The sequence below is a fragment of the Schistocerca piceifrons genome, chromosome 1 (assembly GCF_021461385.2).
Source record: "Schistocerca piceifrons isolate TAMUIC-IGC-003096 chromosome 1, iqSchPice1.1, whole genome shotgun sequence".
NCBI lineage: Eukaryota > Metazoa > Arthropoda > Insecta > Orthoptera > Acrididae > Schistocerca > Schistocerca piceifrons.
In genome coordinates, this window is record NC_060138.1 from 687,400,958 (window position 1) to 687,427,259 (window position 26,302).

The following is a 26,302-nucleotide window of genomic DNA, read 5'->3' on the forward strand; positions in this document are numbered from 1 at the left end:
CATTATTTCCATAGGTTTAGTCAGGTCTTGTACACTAGGCCACCTGAATAGCAGGTGTTGCTGTTCACATAAATTCAGTGAAAGTCCAGATGTAGAGAACCAGTATTTATATTTTTGAGTGTTGGAGCTACTCTTTTTCAAGCCTGATTGTAACACTTGCATCATCAGCAAAGTGAACAGTTTCTGTTTCGTGGATATACGATGGAAAATCCTTTGGATATAAGAAGAGCATAGTATCAATCTCTATGGTACAGCTGTATTGGTTACCCCCCTGAAGGTTCTGTTTCATTGTATAAATCCCCCCTCCCCAGAGGTTCTTAAAGCAACATTATGCATCCACAAAGTTAGACAGGATGTAAAAAAATGACAAGATCAGTTAGATCGCTGATGTTGTAATATTTGAAATTTTCTGGAAGAATTCTGTGAACTGCACAATCAAAATGCTTTTGACAAGTAACAGAAAATAGCTGTTGTGGCAGTATATTGTCATTCTGATTTTGTGTGATTTGACTCTTGAATTGAAAACTGGCCTGTTCTTAGAGAGCCCATTAAAAACCCAATTTTAAACTGACTCAGTATATTATTTTGAAACAGGTGTTTTATGATTCTTATGTGCATGATATTTTCAGTACCATCAAGGAGGAGGTATGCAGTGAGACTTGTTGGTAACTATTAACATCTGCTGTGCCATGTTTGTTGTAAACATTCGGATATTTCAGTCTAGATGGAAATATCCCTTGTGATAGTGATGTATTGCATCTGTAACTGAATGCATTGCTTGTATGTGAGAAACAAGGTTTTAGTACTAAAAGATATTACTTACTCATTGAGAGTTTTTGATTATGAGGCAGAACATGGATTAACTTTGATTTGTCTGTATGTATGTGGCATTTCTTCTTGCGTATATTCTATTGCTTTATCACTTGTAGTACCCTTGTCAAACATCTCAGATGCTTCAGGGAAGTGATTCTTGAATATAGTGGCTACTTGACTGCTATAATTTATTTAGCTTTTTCTTTAATGACAATGTTCTCACATTCTTTCAGCGATTTCCTGTTTCTTCTTATATAAGTATTGGTTGTATCGATTGACATTGTTGTCATAGGATACTAATGGTTAGTTATAATTAAACTTTCCCTATTAAACTCATTATATCATGGGAACTAATTACCGCAAGAGTACTAAACTTGGTAGCATTAATGTCCAGAGTATGGAGTGCATGATTTACATGTGTCACAGCGCCACTGTCCAGTTCCAACTATGGCTACCGGGTACTGTGGTCAGTCATTGAATATCGGCGGCTGAAAGGATTACAGAAGGGTCCTCTTTCTCCACCTGCTGTGAGGAACATGATGAAGAAACAGTTTTTGACGTCACTGAGCAACAGTCATACAATAACTTTTAAATGAACATACCACCATTTGACTGTATTGTTGTCTGTGTAATTACAACCCAGGTTTCAGCCTTTTATGGCATGTTCAAGCAGTTGAGTTTGTCATTAACATATACTGCAGGACATCAAGCTCAAAATTAAGCTAATGATGAGAAAGTTCGAATCAACTCAAGAACTGGACATCACTACACAGAGAGGCCGATGACCGATTGCACCACAGGTGGTTGATGAAATCACTGTTGCTATAGCAGACAACACTGTGCACAATTCCCAATCGTCAGGCAGTGCGCATACTGTGTCATAACAGTTGAACATTCTATGATCCACTGAACGGAAGGTGCTTCGAACCATTCTCAACATACAGCAGCTTGCACCGCAGGACACATGACAACATGTTGACTTCACTCTCCACTTTCTCACGAGGATTGAAGTTGACAAGGCCTAGCCCTGGATAATCCTATGGACAGTCAAAGCTCATTTTTCTCTGAGGGTGCAGTGAACACAGAGAATTGGTGAATGCGGGGCTCTTCACCTCGAATCACTGTGCATGAAATTCCTCTGTATGCTGAACGCGTCACTGTATGGTGCGGTTTCACGGCTGCATTCATTATTGGCCCATTGTTTAGAACAGGATGGCATTCAAGGACCAAGGATGTGCAGCGTGTCTGGTCAGCGTTACTGTGATATGCTTCGCCAGCAGGAGAGACACACATTGAACTGAGATGTTTTCATGCAAGACGGGGCCCCACTGCACATTTCTCATGAAGTTTACCTGCTTCTCTGAAACTCACTTGGAAATGATCAAATTATTCCTATTGCTTGGCTGGCATAGTCACCTGACATCACTCCCTGTGATTTATGGTTGGGGGGCTACGTGGAGGACTGGGTTTACCAGGGGAACATTCAAACATGTACTGATCTGAAGCACAGCATATCAAGAGAGGTAGCCAGCATACCTATGGACGTGCTTCATTCTGCTGTGCAGAATGCAATCCTGTGCTTTCAGAATCTTCTGGACACTGATGGGTGTCATATTGAGCCCCTTTTGTATCAGTAATGGTATCGGTATGTAATGGTATGATGTACCGTAGCAGCACATTAAAAGTGTTTCAGCTGAATTCATTCTGCATCATTATTTCCCTTTCTCAGGTCCTTGACATTAATGCTACCAAGTTTGTTACTCTTACAGTCATTAGTTTCCATATTATAATGTGTTAAATAGGGAAAGTTTAATTATAACCACCTGGTACTTTACTGGATTTAGTGAAGTGTACAATCCAACACGTCTGCCCATTTAAAGGAAGTTTCCAATCTCTGTGCCACCTGAAAATCATATTAAGATCTGACCCAATATTTGTGCAATGTTTTTCAAATAGTACTTAATTTTAAGTAACTAGACAATTTGTAAAAAGTCCAAGGTTGCTATTAATATTGTCTGCCAGATCATTGCTACATAACATGAACAGCATTGGTTATGATTCCCTCCCTTGGGGCACACTTTGCTTTTGTCAGTGACTCCCCATTGAAGACAACATGCTATTTCCTCCCTACCAACATATCCTGTATCGAGTCACAAATTGTGTTTGATATCTCATATGATAGTAGTTTTGTTAAAAAATGTTGGTGTGGTACCAAGTCAAATGCTTTTCAGAAGTCAAGAAATAGAACATTCAGCATTCACTCGATTGCCTTGATCCATGGCTTTCAGGATGCCATGTGACAAAAGTTCGAGGTGGAACCCATGCTAATTTGTATGAAGGTCATTTTGATAGAGCTCAAAATATGCGCTAAAAAAACGCAACAGATGGATTTCAGTGACGTTGGACAGTAGTTTTGTGGATCACTTCTGCTAACCTCCATATAGGTGGCCGTGACCTGTGCTTACTCCAAACTGCTGAATGAAACAGTTTGTTCAAGGGATCTACAGTGTGTTGTAGTTAAATAAGGGGCTAATTCAGCTGCTAATTATGTATACAGTCTGATAGAGATATAATTGGACCCTAGAATATTGTTTAATTTTAACGAATTTAACTGTTTCTCAGACACTAAACTTTCACTTTGCTACCCTCTGTTTCTGTTCCTGTGCATCTGTGAGCATCTTGACACTACCCTGGTGCCACTGACATCCTTCATGACTAGAATTTCTTAGGTTTTGTGAGAGATCTTTCAATAAGATCCTGCTATCGTAGTCAGTAGGCTTCACATCTTATCTTGTCGTTTCGCCTGCTAAGCACGTTTCATTTAACATGTTTGTATCTATTTCACAATGCTTTATTTTAAACTATTATGCAGTCATTACTATTTCTTCAGAAATTCCTTTACAGCGATTTTGTATCATGGAAAGTGTTTCCCACCATGAACTGTTCTGCTAAGCTCATATCCATCCAGTGCTTGGTCAGCTATTCTATTAACCGTCGAGCAGGCATGCCTACATATAAAGTCTGCCAATCACAAATAACATTGTCGTGTGACATTCTGTTGTTGTTTTCCAATTGCGAGCCTCTACCTATTCCTTCATCATTGCCTCAGCTAATACAGTGATAAGTGGTATGTTGTCATAAAAACTGCGAGCTAGGTGAGAAAAAATTTACGATCTATCACTCAGATTCTGAGCTAGCAGTGTAACCCCACAATGAGGCAGTTGTCTACAAGATAATTAGTAATTGAATAAGCAGTTGGGAGGGGTCTGATGCAACTGCACTGTTTAATGCTCTGAGGGGTCCATTGCTGAGGAGTAGCACTTGTACAAGGCAACAGAATGATCCAGCGAAAGCTACATTGTGTTATTGTTTAATTAAACAGTGATTTAACTTATATGAGTTTATTTTATGATTGTTTGATTAAACCAAGGTTAAACTGTGCTTTTGCTCATTCACGTTTACCTTGGGGGGGAAAAAACAGCTATTCTTTACATGTGTACAAAATACACCACGCACCTGCTCGTGTTAAGAAAATCAGCACGCCTACTCAAGGGTTAAACCTGAGCCACAGTTGTACTACAGAAGCCTGCTCAGAGGTGAATGTGTTAAGTTCCTCTTTGAGGTATGACACAGCTGCCTCGTTATCTAGCTCACTAAACATGTAGAGGTTTGTACGCGTTTTAGTTGCACTTTTGTAGTATTATGATCATTGTTGCTTTGACTGCCTCACAGTCATTGGTACCAGTTTCAGTGTTGAAACCTCCAAGGAGGCCAGGTCTGTTTGTTGTTGCAAGTTCCAATATATTTCCATAATGAGTAGGCTTCTGAACTATATATATATATTTTTCCAAATAGTTTACTAAGAGGGCATTTAGTTTTTTTCATAATATGCACCAAAATACTCATTTGAGAGTAGGGTATTGTGTAATACAGATCTTTTAAATTGTATTCATTATTATTAACACCAAAAAGCACATTAAATATGGAGTGCAGTCCTTGATTGAAGATATAGCAGGCAGAGGGATCATTGTGTTTTATGTTATTTGGCTGATGTAAGGAGTCCTTTTACATGTCTCTTAATTTAATTTATAGATTTCATTTAATTCTTCAAATGACTTCAGATAGAAACAGGTAACTGTACAGTTTATTCTACAAAAACAGACACAAAAATCTGCACATTCTTAAGAGTATGGCACTGATGATCACTCCTTACATGCATGAGCATTGTTCACATACTAATGTGGTTGATGTGACCGCTCAAGTTATTGAGAGAGCACTGTCATATGAAACAATTGATAATCACAATAATTGGTTTTAGACTGAGTGTTAAAGTAAACAGTGGTCATTGAAAGACACGTTTATGAGTCTTACAAATATTTCAGCAAACACTAGCACAAATTTGCCATTGAAAATCCTTTATCACGTGGCACATCTGTGAGATCGACTTAGCCCCACAGATACTTGTAGTTCTCATTATTTACTTGCATTGTATAATATGCCATTAAGGAACATTGGGATTCTGTATTTTCACCATTCCAGATGTTAAAATTATAAATTTTCTATCAGTCTGTTGAAGTAGATTTCTGTTTCAAATCGTTACACGCACCAGTATGACCTGTTCAGTTTTTGTTTACAACCTCTTCATTGTTCTGAATGACTGTAAATTATCACAGCTTATATGTCTCTAGTTAACTACAAACACAGCTGGTTGGTTGTTTTTCAGGATAAAACAATCTTAATAACTTTACTTTAAGCTATGGTTTAAAGTGTGTGCATGGTGAAGTTTGTCAGCTGTTTTAAGTTTTTTGGGGTGCTTACAAAATATTTTCAGAATCACGTCATGCTTAGAGAGGTCAGTTTGTTTTTCAGACTTTCGTGTTGTACAATTTAATGGTTGGTTTAACCTGCAGATGTCTGCTTTCAGAGATATGTATAGACTTTGACATGAGCAACAATTAACTCATAGATGCCAGATTTGTTAAATTTTGTTTTGCTTGTGTTGTTTGTACTGAATTTTTTTTACAGTTTACCATTTTGATTCCCCTCCTCCCTTTGTCCCTTCATTGTCTCTCCCCACCACTACCTACATTATTGCAGTAGGTTAATATGTGATATCTGCTTTTGTTAAAATGTTCTCCCCCTATTATGCCCCTTTTGTGGTCTGCTGACAGTGTGATGGTTTTGCAAGATATTCTGCAACATTAATTAACTTTCATCTGTAAACTGAGGTGACAAAAGTCATGGGATACCTCCTAATATCGTGTTGGACTTCCTTTTGCCCAGCATAGTGCTACAACTCGTGTGACATGGCTCCACAAATCATTGGAAGTTCACTGCAGAAATATTGAGCCATTCTGCCTCTGCAGGTGGCTCGTGCAGGATGTGGTGCACGAACTGAGCTCTTGATTATATTCCGTAAATTTTCGATGGAATTCATGTCAGGCGATCTGGGTGGCCAAATCATTTGCTTGAGTTGTCCAAAATGTTCTTAAAACTAATTGCAAACAATCATGGTCCAGTGACATGGTGCATTGTCAGCCATAAAAATTCTGTCATAGTTTGGGAGCATGATGTCCATGAATGGCTGCAAATGCTCTCCAAGCAGCCAGCCAATGATCGGTTCAGTTGAACTAAAGGAACCAGTCCATTCCATGTAAACACAGCCCACATCATTATGGAGCCACCAACAGCTTGCACAGTGCCTTGTTTACAAATTGTATCCATGGCTTTGTGGGATCTGTGCCACACTCAAAACCTGCCATCAGCTCCTACCAACTGAAACTGGGATTCATCTGACCAGGCCACAGTTTTCCAGTCATCTAGGGGCCCAACCGAAATGGTCCCGAGACCAGGAGAGGCACTGCAGGTGATGTCATGCTGTTAGCAAAGGCACTCGTGTCAGTTGTCTGCTGCCATAGCCCATTAATGCCAGATTTTGCCACACTGTCCTAACAGATACATTTGTCATACATCCCTCACAGTGTTGCTGGTTTGTTAGCACTGACAACTTTATGTGAATGCTACTGTTCTTGGTCATTAAATGAAGGCTGTTGGTCACCGCATTGTTTGTGGTGATAGGTAATACCTGAAGTCTGGTATTTTCGGCATTCTCTGGACAAAGTGTAACTTGGAATATTGAAGTCCCTAATGATTTCTGATGCGTCTAGCTTCAACTATCATTCTGCATTCAAAGTCTGTTAATTCGTGTCATGCAGCCATAATCACATCAGAAACCTTTTCAAATGAATCACGTGAGTGTAAATGACAGCTCCACCAAAGCTCTATATGTGTACAAGCATATCACTATCCCGTGATTTTTGCCCCTTCAGTGTATTTAATAACGCCCAAGAAATTTATTTTTATGTCTTCTTCTGCCGTAATGGTGAAATGACTTGTACATCCACCACTGTGTAAGTGGATAGTCTGGGTGTAAAAAAAAAAGGGGGGGGGGGGGGGCGCTGATGTATAGCAGCACCAGTAAATTATTGTATAGGTGTGACATGTTTCAGAGTTTTAGAATGTCTACTATTGTTTGGATTTTTCCTGTTTTCTGTATACTGTTTCAGTGTCCATTTTTGGTGCAAAGGGGTCAGTAAACCTCCAGAAATAATGGTGTCATAATGTTTCCTTTGTTAGAAAATATTTAGCAGTAATAGTTTCTTAGGAAATGATGATGCATTGTTGTATGGCAGCTGGATACGGTTTTTATTTTGTTGTTTTTATTGCAGTACCAGAATCCTGATGCAACAAGAAATGATGTTATGAATGCTCTAGACCAGTACCGTGGCCTAGGGGCTCACTATGAACCATTTGGTGAGTTTAAGTGTAAGAACTAAAATATTGACAATTTGATGATAGGTAGTTAATACGGTCTTATATGTTGTTTAAGTTGTGCACCCAGTTATTTTACATTTCTGTATTCCCTCCATTTCAACATTCACTCTTCACTTACTGTAATATTACAATTTTAATGTGTCTAAGTAAGGGAAAGCTCACACATCTGAGTTGCAATACTTGAAATGTGATTTTCATTATATTTGGTTTTTGTTTTGTAAATGTGACCATAAGTTACCGGAAAAAAAGTTATGGAGGAAGAATTTTATCGACAGAGTAAGGCTGGGTGCATGTGCTTACCTGTTGTGACTTACTTGTTCCTGTATGGTGCAACTGTGATTATTGTGCTTATTTTGCATTGGGAAAGCTGAGTAGTATACACAGCTGAGCAGCTAGTGACAGACTAAAGATAACTAAAGATAATCACTCACCAAACAGTTGAAGTGTTGAGTCATTGCGAGGTGCATAAACAAGACGGAAAACTTCACTAGCTCTTGGGAGAATCCTTTTTCAGTCTAGAGTTCTCTCTCTCTCTCTCTCTCTCTCTCTCTCTCTCTCTCTCTCTCTCTCTCTCACACACACACACACACACACACACACACACACACACACACACACACAGAGAGAGAGAGAGAGCTACATTGAGCTGGTGCAGTGTAGCTGTTTAGGTGAGGGTGGGAGATTCAGTGAGTTGTTACCATCACTCTGAAGCATGTTAATTTTCTTTTTGATATTAGCACTGTTAATTACTACAATACATTGAACAACTTTAAAATTTTTGACACAGTTCCTCATAATAAACTAAAGATCAAATTTTACATCATAGTTCGTGCATACTTCTATATAAATTATCTATAGATACACATGCTTCGAAATTAGTGATACAAAGTGCAAAAATATCAGTAGACTTGGCCGCATGAATTTTAGTTTGTCTTCTTTCTCCTTTACTTGCCCTGCAAATAGGACTTCATTGTTCTTTCCTGCAAACTACAGCATTTATTTCTAGTCCCTAGATCATCATCATTTTTAAGTCCATATTTTCACAATCAGACACATTGTGTAAAAGATTTCACCATCTTGACTATGAGAAAATTAATCTAATATCACTTTTCTTGAAGCCTTGTATTTATTTTTTGTTATTTTTTCAGATGTAATGTGCTTTAAAATTAGTTTTCAGTTTCTTCAATCTGTCAAAGGTTTGAAATTCAATTCAGCACTTTTTTAAATTCTCAGTACTGTTGATTTCTCTTTTTTTCTACCCCTAGTTTTACTTTGTGTTGCTGCCTTAGGAAAGCACCAGATTTCATCACCTTCACCATTTCACTTTCTGCATTTCACTTATGCTTACTTATAGGTCTTTGATTTTCTATGGTAAGTCTAGGTCTGCAGCCCAAAACAGCTGGATTTTCTTTGTTTGTACTAGGTTCTTGTTCCGTTGTGCACTTCACTTCAACATGTAAAGCACCACCTACAACTTCTAGGTTGTATATTGCTTGTCATATAAAACTACCTAAACAAATAACTTGCCCATAACAGTTAAAAGATATTGTAAACTTTGCTTTACTGCAAGCTGTTGCCCTCAAATGCCAGTGTTTTCAGTTTTTGCTAAGGTGAACTGTTGATAACAGCTTATGAAGCCTTGACTCAACCAGTTACATTAACATTATTTACACTCCAATTATTTTCTGTGCTTGGGTCTGGCTGTTTTTGCATATTCTAAGCTGTCATGTATCTTTGGAAGTCAGATCATAGTTCACAATTTTAACATTTAGTAAAGATATTGTAACTCTTTCATATATGGCAGAGGACTAAACTAGCAGTTGAATTAAATGGTTCATACCTTGAAAATAGTTAATATGAAAAATATTAACAAAAGTAAAACAAGGATAATGGAATGTAGTCAGAGTAAATCAGCTTATGCAGAAGAAGTTAAATTAAGAAATGGCACATTGAAAGTGGTTATTGAGTTTTAGTATTTGGGCTGTAAAATAACAGAAGTTGGCAGAAGTATAGAGGATATAAAATGCAGACGATCAATCGGAAGAAAAGCAGTTCGTAAAAAATTAAAATTGTTCAGCTTTGAATATAAATTTAAGTGTTAAGAACTCCTGAAAGGTATTTGTGTGGAATGTGGTTTCGTGTGGACGATACACAGTTAAAACAAGAACAGAACAGAAGCTTTCAAAATGTTGTGTTACAGAAGAATGATGCAGATTAGGTGGGTAGATGAAATAACTAGTGAACAATCCGTTTTACACCCCTGATGAATTTTTTGAAGAAGAAAATACTGCATTCTATTGTGTACCTATTTTATGTAAACCAGTTTACATCAATATTGTAGTTTATGTAGAAATATATGCTCTTGACTTTGTCTTTTGCTGTAATCAGCCAAATGACAATAAAATTTTGTTATTATTATTATTATTATTATTATTATTAGTGAAGCAGGTTGGAGAAAAAAGAAATCTGTGGCACAATTTGACACAAGATGGAGTCAGTTGATACAACACATCATGAGGCATGAAGGAATTATCAGTTTGGGAGTAAAAGGAAGTGTGGGGGAAAGAGTGTTGGGAAACAAAAGGCCAGTTACAGTAGCTGTTTTAAATGGATTTAGGTTGCGAAAATTACTTGGAAGAGGCTTGCACAGGATAGAGTATCATGCAGAGCTGCATTAGACTAATCTTCAGACTAAGACAATGGTGACAACAACTTGTTGACTTGTGATTGAGGCTTTTACTTTGCACTTGACAAAATCATTTTTATTGATTAGCAATCTTCTTATGGTTAACAGTGGAGGGAGACCAATTGTCAGCTGTTGTGGAATTTGATGTTTACATATCGTCCATTTAAGCAGAGATTCAGTTGGTGAGAAATTCAAATTGTTGTATGTACCTTTAGTTGAAATGTATCACAAATCTTACCTGTTGTTGTAACATCTAAGTAAAGGTATATTTTTAGTGAAATGTGGGAATTACCCAGTTCTAAGAACATTACAAAACTCTTATTGAATATTCTATGCCAGAATTGATTTTTGCTAATAGATTCAACACACTTTTTCTTGTGTGAAAATTGGATGATGTTATGAAACTCAGATTCCTTGGGTGTTAATGGAATTTTATGTTGAGAAATTCTTGCATATTGCTGTGATAAATGTCTCCACTAATCACAGAGAAAGTATTGAGTGATGTACTGTCAGACGGGGTGATTTCGGACAGTTTTGTCATTATTTTGATTGTAACTTTCGTCTATATTGTTAGATTAAATTGATTGTTGTGGAAGTGGTAGGGTATATGTGTAACGAATAAAATATCCCAGAACCAGAAATTGTATGTGTAGGTATATTTATCTGAGGAAGTTAAATAAACTGTCCGAAGTCACCCCATGGATTGGGGATGTGCTTTTAAAATCTCTGTCCGAAGTTACAGTACATAGAGGGCGAATTTGGACAGTTACTGCCTTTTTTAAAATTCTACATGCTTTTTATTTGATTTTGGTAACATTTTACACATTTTAAGGTAGCCTTTTGTTATGAATAAGTAATATGGAATGATATAATGAATTTTATATATTACAGCTAAGTTTTTATTTTGCATAATTTAAATAACATTTTTTTACAGTTCTTAACTGAAATATTAGAAACAGACAGAAACAAACAAAGTAATTTAACTAAAACGTCAAAATAATTTTTCTCACTCATCATTCTAAATTAAGTTGCAAACACTTTAAATAAACAATTGTCTTCGAGTCTAAAGCACATCTCCTTGAAAAATGAACATTCCTCTCTTCTCAACTGGTGTGGGAAGTATTCCTGAAATTTGCATTTTTTGTATTGTGTCGTCATTGGGCACATTAGGAAACAAATATGTTTTTACTGTTCTTGTGTGGGCACAAGAATTTCACACTTACTTCTGTAGCACCAACATTTGTGACCACTCCAACATACTGCCTTGTTTGCTCCTTGTTTCCATGTTTATATTTGTACTCTGCAACAAGAAAAGCCTCTTCTTTCAGCAGTAAAACTTCATTGGATGATGTGTTGTTTTCACTTTCACTACTGCTAGAAGCATTGTCACTTGTTTCAGCACTGTTTTCGTTTCCTTGAAAATCTCAGCCAGTGATTGATTTTCCAGGTTGAATGTCTAGTTTGCGGCAGTGGCAGGAGCTACCAAGCTTATTCGGAGGATGATGAATTTCTTTGAGCATTTCTTCAAAAGTGGAAGACCATGCGTCTGCATTGCTTTGCTGGCTCTCCTCATTACCAGGCAATTTTCGTAAGACATGATCTGGATCAAAAGGGATTAGGCCTGTGGCGCGAAATCCACACTTTGTTTTCCTTGGCATTTGCTGAAATCTTAGTCAGTGTCTGCTTCAGAAGAGATGGGAAGGCATCATTGGAAATGGTCCCACGAGTGTGTTTCTTCCAATCAGTTAATACAGCTCGCCACGCTGCTTTCATTGGCCTGAAGAAGCTTACATCGAGCGGTTGGAGGAGGTGAGTGCTATTGGGGGGAAGGAGAATGAATGAAATATTGTTCCGCTCGCACTCTTCAATAACATGTAAAGACACGTGACTGGATAAGTTGTCTCCAATCATGACTGTTGGCCCATTTTGCCTCTTCAAGTATGGCAAAGTGATTGTGAAGAACCAGTCTTCAAATACTGGCAGGTCAAACCATCCACTTTTGTTCCTATTGAAATGGGTTCCTTGTGGTCTACCTTCTTGCCACGTGTCCCACAAATGCTCTGATTTGTAAAGGACGTATGGAGGAAGCAGTTTACCATCAGCACTAGCTGCCATCATTATTGAGACACTAGATTTTGATGAGTCCATCACTTTTTCAGCATGCTTACTCCCTCATTTCGTAATTATCTGCTGCTTGCCTGGGTCATCTGACATGTTGCTAGGTGCGAGATTTTCGAGCTTTGCCTTGATATTGGAGAAAAACATCTTAACAGTGTCTTTGTTCACTTCTGCATGAGCTCGTTTAATATTTTCGCTTAAGCGAATGGAAAGATCTTCTGACTGTTGTTTGAGGAATAAATGCACCCATTCCTCTCCTGGCAAATTATTACGAAATTTTTTCTCTTTTCGGCCAGATTTATCAAGGTAGCTTTTAACTAAATATCTAATATCCAATTTAGTGAAGGGAAATCCCCAATGTGCAGCCTTCAAGATACATTGCTTCAACATTTCTTCTTCTTTATTTAGCACTGGCTGTCCTCCCTTTTTTTTTATGTGATTCCTGCACTTTATTTTGTAGGGTTGATTTAGGTGTACCATACAAATCGCACGCTTTTCTGTACGATAATTTACCACTCTGAATATCATGAACAGCTTTATCTAAAAGTTCCGGGTCATAATTACACTGTACTGTAGCACCTCTCCTGCTCTTATACGTTCTTGCCATTGTCCGAAATCACCCCACACAGTACACAGTTTTACAAAAACTGTCATTATTTTATAACCTTGCACGAGAAACTGGACAAACTTGTACAGAAATTGTCTCAATGCTGTTAGCTTCTGAGCGCATCAAAAATTACGGTTACAATAACTCCCTGCTCGATGCAACAATAGAAAGTTTCCACTTTATAATAATGCATGGATTTTTAACACTGTGACTGTTCATCAATTGTTCACCTAGGGAAACAATTTACGCAAAATAAAAGTTGTGGAAAGTGATAAATGCAATGTTGCGCTTAAAATAATTGGCACACGGACATTAAAATAAGTAACTCTTTGTTTCTATGCAGTGGCAAAGAGCAAATAAGCAATACTGTCCGAATTCACCCCGGTGTCCGAAATCACCCCGTTTGATACATAAATTTAAAAGATAGTCGTAGTTGCTTGCTTCTCAGCTTTTTTTAAATTCCTCAACAGAGTGCAATCACTGAATGTACATAAGCACTATATTTTCTTCTTGTCTTGTCAAGTCACTTCATAGCAAGTGAGGAGAAGGTGGGAGAATCATCACAGATTTTTTTTATGATTGTTTCCTCTGCTTGGTGGGTGATCATCTCTGTTCATATCATTAATTATTATCTAGGAACCTGTGATGTTGTTTAAGCAGTGATGAAATTTTTCTTACATATGATAGACAGTTGAAATTCCTTAGAAACCTTTCAAATACTGCTTTCTGTGAAAGTCTCATTAAAGTGAAAATTTAACAAAGGTAGAAAAATTCTGTCCACAGCGTTGAGGAAACTTAAATAAAAAATAATTTCTTTACCATCATCCCTAATCTATTTCATTGACAATAGGTCTTTAATTCCCAAAAGCTTAGAGCTTCAGATGGAGTCCTTCATCTGTGGTGATGCTTCTACTCGTGTAGAGGTTATCTGTGAGCACTACACCATGAACATTCTCATAAACAGTAGCCATGTCTTTCCCTGCCTACAAGTGTGTGAGCATTTTATTTAGTGCAGTTTCACCTTTTCTTTCTGAAAGGGAACGAAGATCTGTAACTGGTATACTGTTACTTCATTTAAACAAGTCCACACATGAGACTGGAATACATTTGGATTGATGGTTTATAGTTATAGCACTGACTGGGTAGAAAGATTAATGTAAAATGTATTGGATCCAGGCATTTGAGATCTTTGGAATGCAAGCAAGCCCTCGTATCTTCAGTTGGTGCTCACTGAATATTGTACTAGAAGTTTTTGCTACAATCTCATTGGTCATACAGGATTTTTCGACATCTTGAGCACTGATCATCCTATCACAAGTCCTCCCTTCATAATGTTCAGAAGTGAGGGAGAAGAATCCTTTAATGTTGAATCCAGCTCTTCTCCATTGTGGTTAAATCCTGTAAAATGAAGTTCTGTATCATATATCTTAAATCAGTTTTATTTATCATTGATTATCACTAAAACATGAATCTAAATGTACTTTTCTGGAGCTTAATTCTCTCTCTTAAAGAGTTCTACTTTCATAAGATCATAGTGAAATGAAATGAAATGTCATGTAGCTAGGGTGGGTAGACCATTCGCCTGGAGGAAGTCTTTTGAGTTGACGCCACTTGGGCTCCCCCTGCGGGTCCGGGGTAAGAATAGGCCCGAGGTATTCCTGCCTGTCGTAAGAGGCGACTAAAAGGAGTTTCAACCGTTTCGGCCTTCCATGTGATGGTCCCCCTTGGGGTTTGACCTCCATTTTTGAAAATTCTACAGAAGTACGAGCCTTTTGGGGAAGGACGCCTTACGTGGTGTCTCACTGGTCCTCAGTGCACTAAGACCTTGGCACTCAGCATTGTAACGGCGTTGTAACCACACCCGCTATTCCTCAAATTGGGCCTAAACGCCTGATGGGTTGCACAAGTTACGCCCATAGTGCGTCCCCATCTGCACCTACGATCATGATGGACTTTCCATGGCACCCGAAATCCAGCACGGTAGCCAGCCCGTTGTGGTGGGGTCGCCATGTACCCTCTAGGTTGTAGCCCCCTGACAACACAGGGATCGTACTGCCGATACCTGAGCTGCACCCTCCCCACGTCGGCCAAGGAGTAGATGCCCGTCTCCTTGGGGCATCAGGACTCCCGGCAACAGTCATCCTGCCAGGTGGCCCTTGCTGAGGCTGGGTGGCACCCGTGGGGAGAGCCCCTAGTCGGAGTGGGTGGTATCGGGGCGGACGTTTTGCAGATGAAACGTCAACATGTATCGGGTCGCTCTGCGGCCGAGTCTTTTAAAAAGAAAGGTACTGTCTCTGGTTCTGGTTCTCCTGCCCCTTCCCCCTTGGCCACTCCCTGGGAGGAAGGACAGGCCCGCCGGCTTGGGGCGAAGTACTTCCCCCGTTATTTAGTCTGTTCTCGGACCGATGAGGGGACGTTCGCCACCTCCAAGCCCATGTTCTTCGTCCAGCACATCGAGGACATCTTCGGGGAAATCGAGGCTCTCAGTAAAATGCGTTCGGCGTCCGTTCTTATAAAGACCACCTCCGCCACTCAGTCGGCGGCGCTCCAGGTGTGCGACCGACTAGGGGACACCCAGTGTCCCTTGTCCCGCATCTGGCACTGAATAGGACGCAGGGGGTTATTTTTCATTGGGACCTCCTGCTGCAATCTGATGAGGAGCTCAGGGCCAACCTGGAGCGCTGAGGCGTGCATTTCGTCCGGCGAGTCCAGCGCGGCCCCAAAGACCGTCGCATCGACACCGGGCCCTTTATCCTCGCCTTCGAGGGGGACGTTCTTTCGGAGAAGGTAAAGGTGATGTGCTACCGGTGCGACGTGCGACCTTACGTCCTGCTTCCTATGCGCTGCTTTCGGTGTTTGCGCTTTGGGCACATGTCGTCACGGTGTGAGGCTGAGCCCCTTTGTGGCGATTGTGGGCATCCTCTTCGTGAGGAACATACATGCACCCCACCACCTCGGTGCGTCAATTGTCCTGGCATCCACTCGCCTAGATCTTTAGACTGCCCCGCGTATCAGATGGAGGAGAAGATCCAAGAATTAAAAACTTTGGATCGCCTCTCTTATTCTGAGGCCAGGAAAAAGTATGACCGCCTCCATCCCGTGACGTTGACAACTTCATTTGCCTCAGTCGTGTCCGCTCCTTCCACAGTATCCTCACCGCTATCCTGTCCCCCCCTCCACCTCCTCACCCCATCCGGGGTCTATGCCTCCGCCTCCCAAATCCCTCCCTTCCAAATCCTCCTCCCTCGCGGCCCCTGCCCCTCTGCCCCAGGGGCCACCCTTCCTCCTCCTCCCCCTCCGCCGCCTGAGAAGCGATCCTCTTCTCAGGCGTCCATCGGGGAAACGTTCCGGACCCCGGCTTCCGAGGTCCGGTGTTCCAAAACAGACCCCGCGTGTGAGGACCTTCTTTGGGTCCAGCCCACCATCCCCGTGCCTCATCGGACTTCCCAGAAGGCCTCCAAGACGAAGTCTTTATCCCCCTCTCCACCCCAGCGCGTTTCTTCTGACGCTCCATCCGTGAGTCGCTGCTCCCGGCCGTCCTCATTTTCGCCCGGACGCTCTGCTGCCAGGCGTTCAGCTGGCCTCTCGTCGGCGATTGATGCTGCCCCTCCTACGCAACCCGGGAAAGCGGCCGCAGCTGGCGACGACTCGATGGAACAGGATCCGCCTCCCACCGGTTGTAGCGTTGTTCCCTCGAAACCTGGCCCTCTGCAGCCATCGAGGTGACCAGCTCTTCACCCGTTTCGTTACCCCTTTTTTCTGACTAGCGATGGCTTTGTTACATTGGAACATAAGAGGTATTCGATCTAATCGGTAGGAATTACAACTGCTCCTCCGCCTGCACTGTCCACTCGTCCTTGGTCTCCAGGAAACCAAGTTGTGCCCAACTGACCATCTTGCTTTTACCCACTATACCTCGGAGCGGTCTGACCTCACCCCTGTGGACGGTATTCCAGCTCATGGTGGGGTCATGTTGCTCGTTCGGGACGATGTCTATTACCATCCCATCCCATTGACCACCCCACTCCAAGCAATAGCTGTCCGTATTACTCTTTCTGCCTTTACTTTTTCCGTTTGTACCGTCTACGCTCCATCATCATCCGCAGTTAGTCGGGCTGACATGATGCACCTGCTTGTTCAGCTTCCTCCGCCATTTTTATTGTTTGGCGACTTCAATGCCCACCATCTCCTTTGGGGCTCTCCTGCATCCTGTCAGAGAGGCTCCCTCTTGGCGGATGTCTTCAACCATCTCAATCTTGTCTGCCTCAATACTGGCGCCCCGACTTTCCCCTCGGACTCTACTCATACCTACTCCCACTTGGACCTCTCGATCTGTTCTACCACTCTTGCCCGTCGGTTCGAGTGGTATGTCCTTTCTGACACCTATTCGAGCAACCACTTCCCCTGTGTCGTTCGTCTCCTGCACCACACCCCATCCCCACGTCCTTAGAGCTGGAACATACCGAAAGCTGACTGGGGACTTTACTCCTCCCTGGCGACATTTCCGGACCACGATTTTCTCAGTTGTGACAGTCAGTTTGAATACCTCACGGCTGTTATCATCAATGCTGCCGAACGTTCCATTCCTCATACTACCTCTTCTTCACGTCGCGTTTCCGTCCCCTGGTGGAATGAGGCTTGTAGAGACGCTATCCGTGCTCGACGACGTGCTTTACGCACCTTTCGCCGCCATCCTACGTTGGCAAATTGTATTGGATACAAACGACTACGAGCGCAATGCCGTAGAGTCATTAAAGACAGCAAAAAAAGCTTGTTAGGCCTCTTTCACCAGCTCCTTTAACAGTTTTACTCCCTCTTCTGTCGTCTGGGGTGGCCTGCGCCGGCTGTCGGGCTTTAAGGCCCACTCCTCGGTACCTAGCCTGACTTCAGGTACTGAGGTCCTTGTTGATCCTGTGGATGTCTCCAACGCCTTCGGCCGCTTTTTCGCAGAGGTTTCAAGCTCCGCCCATTACCACCCTGCCTTCCTTCCCAGGAAAGAGGCAGAAGGGGCTCGGCGACCTTCCTTCCACTCGCTGAATCTGGAAAATTATAATGCCCCCTTCACTATGCGGGAACTTGAACGTGCACTTGCACTGTCCCGGTCCTCTGCTCCAGGGCCAGATGCCATTCACATTCAGATGCTGGCCCACCTTTCTCCGGCAGGCAAAAGCTTCCTTCTTCGTACCTACAATCACGTCTGGACCGAAGGTCAAGTCCCCATGCGTTGGCGTGACGCCGTCGTTGTTCCTATACCCAAACCCGGGAAGGATAGACACCTTCCTTCTAGTTACCACCCCATTTCTCTTACAAGCTGTGTCTGTAAGGTGATGGAGCGCATGGTTAACGCTCGGTTAGTTTGGATTCTTGAATCTCGACGGCTACTTACCAATGTTCAATGTGGCTTTCGTCGCCGCCGCTCCGCTGTTGACCACCTTGTGACCTTGTCTACATTCATCATGAACAACTTTTTGCGAAAGCGCCAAATGGTAGTCGTGTTCTTCAATTTGGAGAAGGCTTATGATACCTGTTGGAGAGGAGGTATCCTCCGCACTATGCACAGGTGGGGTCTACACGGTCGCCTGCCGCTTTTTATTGATTCCTTTTTAACAGATCGCAAGTTTAGGGTACATGTGGGTTCCGTATTGTCCGACGTCTTCCTCCAGGAGAACGGAGTGCCTCAGGGCTCCGTCTTGAGTGTAGCCCTTTTTGCCATAGCGATCAATCCAATTATGGATTGCATTCCACCTAATGTCTCAGGCTCTCTTTTTGTCGATGACTTCGCGATCTACTGCAGTGCCCAGAGAACATGCCTCCTGGAGCGCTGCCTTCAGCGTTGTCTAGACAGTCTATACTCCTGGAGTGTGGCAAATGGCTTCCGGTTCTCCGAAGAGAAGACGGTTTGTATCAACTTTTGGCGATATAAAGCGTTCCTTCTGCCATCCTTACATCTCGGTCCCGTTGTTCTCCCATTCGTGGAAACAACTAAGTTTCTAGGGCTCACACTGGACAGGAAACTTTGTTGGTCTCCGCACGTCTCTTATTTGGCTGCCCGTTGTACAGAGTTCTTAGTGGTTCATCTTGGGGAGCGGATCGCACTGTCCTGCTTCGCTTGTATCGGTCCATAGTCCGATCAAAGCTGGATTATGGGAGCCTCGTCTACTCGTCTGCTCGGCCATCCCTCTTACGCCGTCTCAACTCCATCCACCATTGGGGGTTACGTCTTGCGACGAGAGCATTCTACACTAGTCCCGTCGAGAGTCTTTATGCTGAAGCTGCCGAATTACCATTGACCTACCGGCGTGACGTACTGCTTTGTCGGTATGCCTGCCGGCTGTTGTCAATGCCCGACCACTCCTCTTATCAGTCCTTCTTCACCGATTCTCTCGACCGTCAGTAAGGGTTGTATGTGTCTGCCCTGCTGCCTCCTGGAGTCCGCTTTCGTCGCCTGCTTCGACAATTGGATTTTGCCCTCCCTACCACCTTCAGAGAGGGTTAGAGCCCGACACCACCGTGGCTCTAGGCTCCGGTTCATATTTATCTCGACCTCAGCTCGCTCCCGAAGGAGGGTACTCCGGCTGCAGTGTATTGCTCACAGTTTGTCGAACTTCGTGCGCGACTTGCCAGTCACACCTTTATTTACACTGATGGCTCCAGAACTGACGATGGTGTCGGCTGTGCCTTTGTCGTCGGGGCCGGCACCTTTAAATACCGGCTCCTCGACCAGTGTTCCAGCTTTACGGCCGAGCTTTTTGCTCTCCATCAGGCCGTTCAGTATGCCCGCCGCCACCGCCACTCATCGTATGTACTCTGCTCTGATTCACTCAGTGCTCTTCAGAGCCTTGGAGCTCCATATGCAGTCCATCCCTTGGTGCAACGGATCCAGCAGTCCCTCCATTCTTCTGCTGCTGATGGCTCTCCTGTCAACTTTCTGTGGATTCCCGTCCATGTAGGAGTGCCTGGGAATGAGGCTACTGGTGCTGCAGCCAAGGCTGCAGTCCTCCTGCCTCGGCCAGCCTCCCATTGTGTCCCGTCATCTGACATTAGTGGGGTTGTTTGTAGAAGGCTTGTGTCTTTGTGTTGGGATACTTGGTCATCACTTCAAGGAAACAAGCTCCGGGCAGTAAAACCATTCCCAACTGCTTGGACAACCTCCTCCCAACCATCTCAGCGAGAAGAGGTCCTTCTGACCAGATTGCGGATTGGGCATTGCCGGTTTAGCCACCGCTACCTGCTCTCCGGTGACCTAGCACCGCAGTGCCCTTGTGGTCATGCATTAACAGTGCGCCATGTTTTATTGTCGTGTCCCCGTTTTAGTCAGTCTCGTGTTGTCCTGTCTCTGCCATCTACTTTACAGGATATTTTAGCTGATGACGCTCGAGCAGCTGCTCGTGTTCTTCGTTTTATTACTTTGACTGGCTTGTCCAAAGACATCTAACTCCTTCACGTATTTTATCTGCATCTTTGTAGGAACTTTCTGGTGTCCCCCCCTCCCCCCTCCCCTTCAGTTTTACTAGATTCTATGTGCTCTAACAATTGTGACTGGGCGCTAATGACCTCAGTAGTTGAGCGCCCTTAAACCACAAAAAAAAAAAAAAAAAAAAAAAAAAAAAGAAAAAAAAAGCCACTTGGGCGACTTTTGTGTCGATGGGGATGAGATGATGATGATGATGATGATGATGATGATGATGATAACACAACACCCGACCAAGCTGGAAATCGAACCCAGGCCCCTTGGCATGACATTCCATCGCGCTGACCACTCAGCTACCAGGGCAGGCATAATATGGTTTTTGCCACATTCAGACTATCTTGGTGTTAAGCTGTAATCTTTCTTTATGTCCTTCACATTATTATTTTTTTATGAGCACTGCCTTCTTTCAGTTTTTTATTCATCCATACTGTACACTTAAATGGACATCATGCCATATCATTATACAATGCTGGACTAAGAAAGAAACATGAGCTGTAGTATTAGGTAGACTTCACAAGGAGGTGGCACATAGATACTCCTCCCTCCCCTCTCCTCCCCCTCCCCTCCCCTCCCCTCCCACATAACCCATTCTCTTCCTACCATTGTATGAATGGACTTCAGTGGATTTTGGGAACTGTACACATATTTTAAGAATATTTCTTTGACATATGGCTTCACTGCTATGGATTGTATGTCATGAGGTCAAGTTGTCATTGCAGGTGGGTATGTTTAATTTTGGAAATTTTATGCATATGCCATACTTGACATTCACACGATCTCACTTCCAGGAGCTATGGCAAACTATCTCATGGAAGTTACTTCATACAATTTTGTCACGCACAACTTTGACCAAAAGCTGTCAAACACAATGTTGTTGTCCTTATGACTCAGTACCATTGTTGTTTTGTCTATTTATTTTTAATTCGATTGGAACATAGTGTCAATTACAAAAGAACATTCTTCACAAAAGAAAATAAATCTTCTTAACAAAGTATTGGGCTATTATGAAGTGGCAAAAGTTAAAATATTAATGGAATAACATAAAAATTACAATAAGTCTGCTGATGAAAACAAAAAAAGAATATCAATAAAGGTACACCATGAGAATTAATATCATTTTATACATGTTAATAATGAAGAAGGGAAGAGGAATGTTTGAGCGAAGGGCTATTGCAGCGTTCATCTTCAATGCTTTGGGAAAACTGTGTAAATCGCAAATAATGAAGGCTTCATTACATAAAGAAGTTAATCCTGAATCTACAGTACATGAGCAGTTTTCCTACTTCTCATATTGTTTTAGTGAATTATTGTTAAAATAACACAGTGGAGTGGATGTGAAGTAATTTACGAATTGTATTCTACTTTTCCATTCATTATTTTCTATAACACAATTAGGATGACTCAAAAGAATGCCTGCAGTCAGCAGAAATTTGCCAGAAGGCAGTTCTTCAGCTTGTGGTTGGAAATAAGTTCTTTGTTACTAACAGCTTTCAACTCTTATGGAAGTATATCGAAAATGAATATTAGGTAGTACTTCATACTTTAACACTGCTTAAGAATGTACTACCAACATTGGGATTGTTTCTCTTCCTTAGAATTCAGTAAATGGATGCTAATAAAAATAATTTCATGTGGCTCAGAGGTCTGTTGGATGTCTTTCAATTGGACACCACTTTGACGACTTAACTTTTTCCCTAACTTGTCCCAGTAATCTGTCTCTTCTAAGCAAGCTCATGTTGTCAACAGAAAATTTTATAAGGAAGTAGATGTACTGCCATGCCGCTTTATGAAAGTCTATGGGGATGAGATGATGATGATGATGATGATGATAACACAACACCCAGTCCCTGAGTGGAGAAAATCTCCGACCAAGCTGGAAATCGAACCCAGCATAGTATTTGAATCTGGTGTGCTGGCAGCCATACCCGCGACACATATCCAAGTACGATATACAGGGTTATAGCACTTTGCAATTAAAAATTGTCCCTAATTAGCACCAGTTATGTTCTGAAGCTTACTTACTTTCAGTATTTTCATTTCTTGACGACTTATGAAATATTGTTTTAGAGCACCTTAGCACAGACACACAGAACAATTTTACACCAAAAGAGGAAAGTAGATTAGTGTCATGTTGACAATTGGGCGGTCTGAGATGGAACACAAGCTCATATGGGTCAAGAATGGAGCACAAAACCAACCACATATTTTTTTCCTCATATGTATTCTACTACTTCTTTGCTTGTGCATACTTGAATGTGTCTTTGGTGGCTGTACTGTTACTTGCATCTTACATTATGACACAAGTGGCAACGAGTTCACTTCTGTGTGGTCAGTTTCTTTGGCTGTTTCCTCTGTTCTCATGTCTATGGGGGCAGTACTCAAGTCTCTCCTCAAGCAGCAAGAAGCTCTTACACTTACTGTTAGAAATTTGTTTGCCATGGTGACTGTGCAGGCTTCTACATCGCTTGCGTATCCACCGCCTCTTCCCCCTTACGATGATGTGGCCAAAGACTGGGAAACTTACAAGAAGTGGGTTTGGGACCACTTCCTCATGTTTGGTGTCACTGATGCTAACATGTGTAAGGCTTTGTTTTTTTTGTTGGATTTGCCCTCTTATTTATCATTTGTTGTGTCACTTAGCCCTGTCCAAGAACCAGCATCACTTTCATTTGACAAAATGTGTATGTGTTTGTCTAATTATCATTGTAAATGCATGCATGTCATTACACCAAATGGCAAGTTCTGTTGTCATAAACAGCCCCATCAGTCCTACGAGGCTTGGGTGACCAAACTCGCCAGCCACAGCCACAAATGTCAGTTTGTTACTGATGCCCATCACGATTTCTGTGCTCATTCTATGGACCATGACACCATCATTTGGTTGGCTCCCAATGTCGATATGCACTACAGTGCAAAAATTTGTCATTGACTGAAGTGTTAAATATTGCCCAGTGTTTCAAGATGTCTCGTGCTGCTGGCGATCAGATCAAAGCTAGGTGAGGTGTTGCTGCCGTGGCTCCTGCTCCTAGGCATCGGGCATCAGTTAGTTCTTGGGGATGTGCCAGACGACAATAACCACAGCAGTGGCAGTGCTCAGTCCTCCCATCTTGACCATCTTTTGTGCACCATGACAGGGCCAGGTGCTCTAAGTGCTGGGCAACTTGCAGTAACTGTAGAAAAAAAAAAAGTGTGACATTCCCAGCATTCTCTTGCAGATATAGACATGGATGTTAATTGTGTGTCTCCATTGCGTACAAATACTAGAAAACTGTTTATTGAAGCGCAAGTGACGGACAAAGTGCTCTGGTTTCATCCACAGGTGCAGCTGTGACATTGCTGAACTCAAACACGTGAGGACTTTGGATCTCCGTAGTTGTCTTCTGTTACTCGAAATTTGATGAGTTACAACATGTAGCATGTTCCAGTTTTGGGGCACTTTATGGCTCCTGCTGTCTGTAAATTGGTGGTTTATTCCTTGACTTTTTTAGTGGTGGATGATGCATGCCCCAACAACTTGTTTGTGTGAATGCTTTCAGTGCTTCTGGTTTTTCTAATGTGGATGCAGTACACCACATTTCCAACAAGGTCCCTTATCAGCAGTTAGATTCTCTGTGTACTAAATTCTTGCCTTCTTTTCTTTTGGATTGGGTTGAGCCACTAATTTTATGGCCCACATTACTCAGAAATGTGTAGCACAACCACATTTCTTCCAGGTACACGCTATTGCAGTGGCCTTGCATGATCAAGTGAAATCTGGGTTGGACAGACTGATGTCATTGGGGATCACCCAGCCTACTATGTCAAGTGATTGGTCAACCCATCTTGTGATCGTTAAGAAACTGAATGGTCAGCTTCACCCCTGTGGTAACTTTTAAGTGTTTGGTAACACTCACTCTATCATTGACACCTACCATTTGCCCTGTCAGGGCAAGTTACTGGCTAAACTTGCCAGGAGCCAATGTTTTCCTAAAACTGATACCGTATTTACTCGAATCTAAGCCACACTTTTTTTCCGGTTTTTGTAATCCATAAAACCGCCTGTGGCTTAGAATCTAGTTCAAAGCAAGTGGAAGTTCTGAAAAATGTTGGTAGGTGCCGCCACAACTAACTTCTGCCGTCGAATATATGTAGCGCTACACAGGCATGCCTTGTTGGCACAAAGATAAATACTGGCGCCAAAACCTCTGCGTCAGTAAATAAATTTAAAAAAAAAAGGTGGAAGACGATCTTTTTTCCTCCGCCCCGATTTTTGACCACTGCATTTTCATTCATTATCTAACAAAGTAAATACAAATTCTGTATTGTTTGTTCATCTTCGAATGTAGCAGCATTTCAATGTACTACGGAAATCCGACTGGCAAGACTGTTTGGGATGTTTGTCAATATGGCCAACTCTACATTCTGAATTTTTTCCTACCTGTGAGAAGAGATGGTTGCTAATAGGAGCTTGATGAATTGTGAATCACATGCAGTATCCTCTTCACCATAAGAATAATACGAATATAAACATTTTGCCACGTATTCTTTCATGTTTGCTGCTATCTCATTTAAATCCTGTCTGCCTAATAAACTAAGAAACTAGAGTGAGACAACAGCAAACGCGGAAGAATATACGTATCGTGCCATGTTTATATTCGTATTATTCTTATGCCTAATAGTGATAGAGTCAGAAATGAAGTACGGCAACTGACTAGATTTTTAAATGTAAGATGACTCTAATTTCTGTGCAGAATGTAATGTACTAAAGAGGCACCTGCAAAGATTTTCAAACGGAGAAAAATTTTCGCTACACTCTCGTTCAGAACATGTTCTATCGTACGCAGTCTATTATTTGGTTCTTGTTGATCATTATCAAAGAAAGCAGCAGTGTAAGTAACAACAAATAGCAGTCTCTTGCCATTGTTTCGCTAATGAGGCGATTCCTCTCTCTCTCTCTCTCTCTCTCTCTCTCTCTCTCTCCTTTTTTTTAAAATTGTAAGCGGCAGTAGCGCGCACAAAAGCAAGCCATTCCGCGAGCAGCGACAGGCCATAAACACGCACTATCAGAATGAGACAAACAATGCATGACATAGTACAGTAATGCATTTTCAGCTTAGAGTGACGAAAACACCTATAACAAAGAAAACGGCACTTATCAGATCAAAGCAAAATAAGCAATCGATTCAAACGAGACGAAGCACGTGAAAAAGGAAGGCTACCTGTATAAATACGGCCGGAGCGCCTGACGCATAGCAATGGCTACCTGGTAAAGCTTAACTGCTAAGCTTACAACTCGAACCAAGCTACTGTAGCTGTATAGTCATTCATTCGACCTAAATTGTGTCTCATATTACAATGGACCAACTTTGTTTCGCTTTGGACGTGCGGCCTAAAACTTTTTTGAGTCTCAAATTTCAGGTGCGGCTTAGATTCAGGAAATTTTTTTTCCTTGATTTCGAGTCTCATTTTTCAGGTGCAGCTTAGATTCGAGTAAATACGGTATATCTGAAGTTTATTTACAAGTTCCATTGGATGAGGATTCAAAACAGCTCCTGGTGATTAACACACCCTTTGGGTTGTACCAATATCAGTACCTCTTGTTTGATGCAGCTAGTGCCTGCGGTTTTTCAGCATTTTTTGGAACTATTGATGATGTCCATTCTGGGGCACATCAGCTATCTTGATGACATCATCATGACAGTTGCATCCATATGTGAACACTTAGGCATCTTACCCTCATTGTTCCTGACCTCACAGTCTACAGGTTTGAAGTGGAACTTGGCCAAGTTCCACT

At 41.9% G+C, this 26,302-nt stretch overlaps 1 protein-coding gene across 5 annotated transcripts in view; it reads left to right on the forward strand.

Moving 5' to 3' along the window:
- LOC124709616 (tumor susceptibility gene 101 protein) overlaps nt 1-26,302 on the forward strand; it is a 162,724-nt gene that overhangs the window by 12,098 nt on the left and 124,324 nt on the right. For all 5 annotated transcript variants that reach the window (XM_047240854.1, XM_047240853.1, XM_047240855.1 and 2 more), the window contains exon 3: nt 7,542-7,626. In XM_047240854.1, coding sequence (XP_047096810.1) covers nt 7,542-7,626 — 85 coding nt within the window. The remainder of the gene's footprint in view (nt 1-7,541; nt 7,627-26,302) is intronic.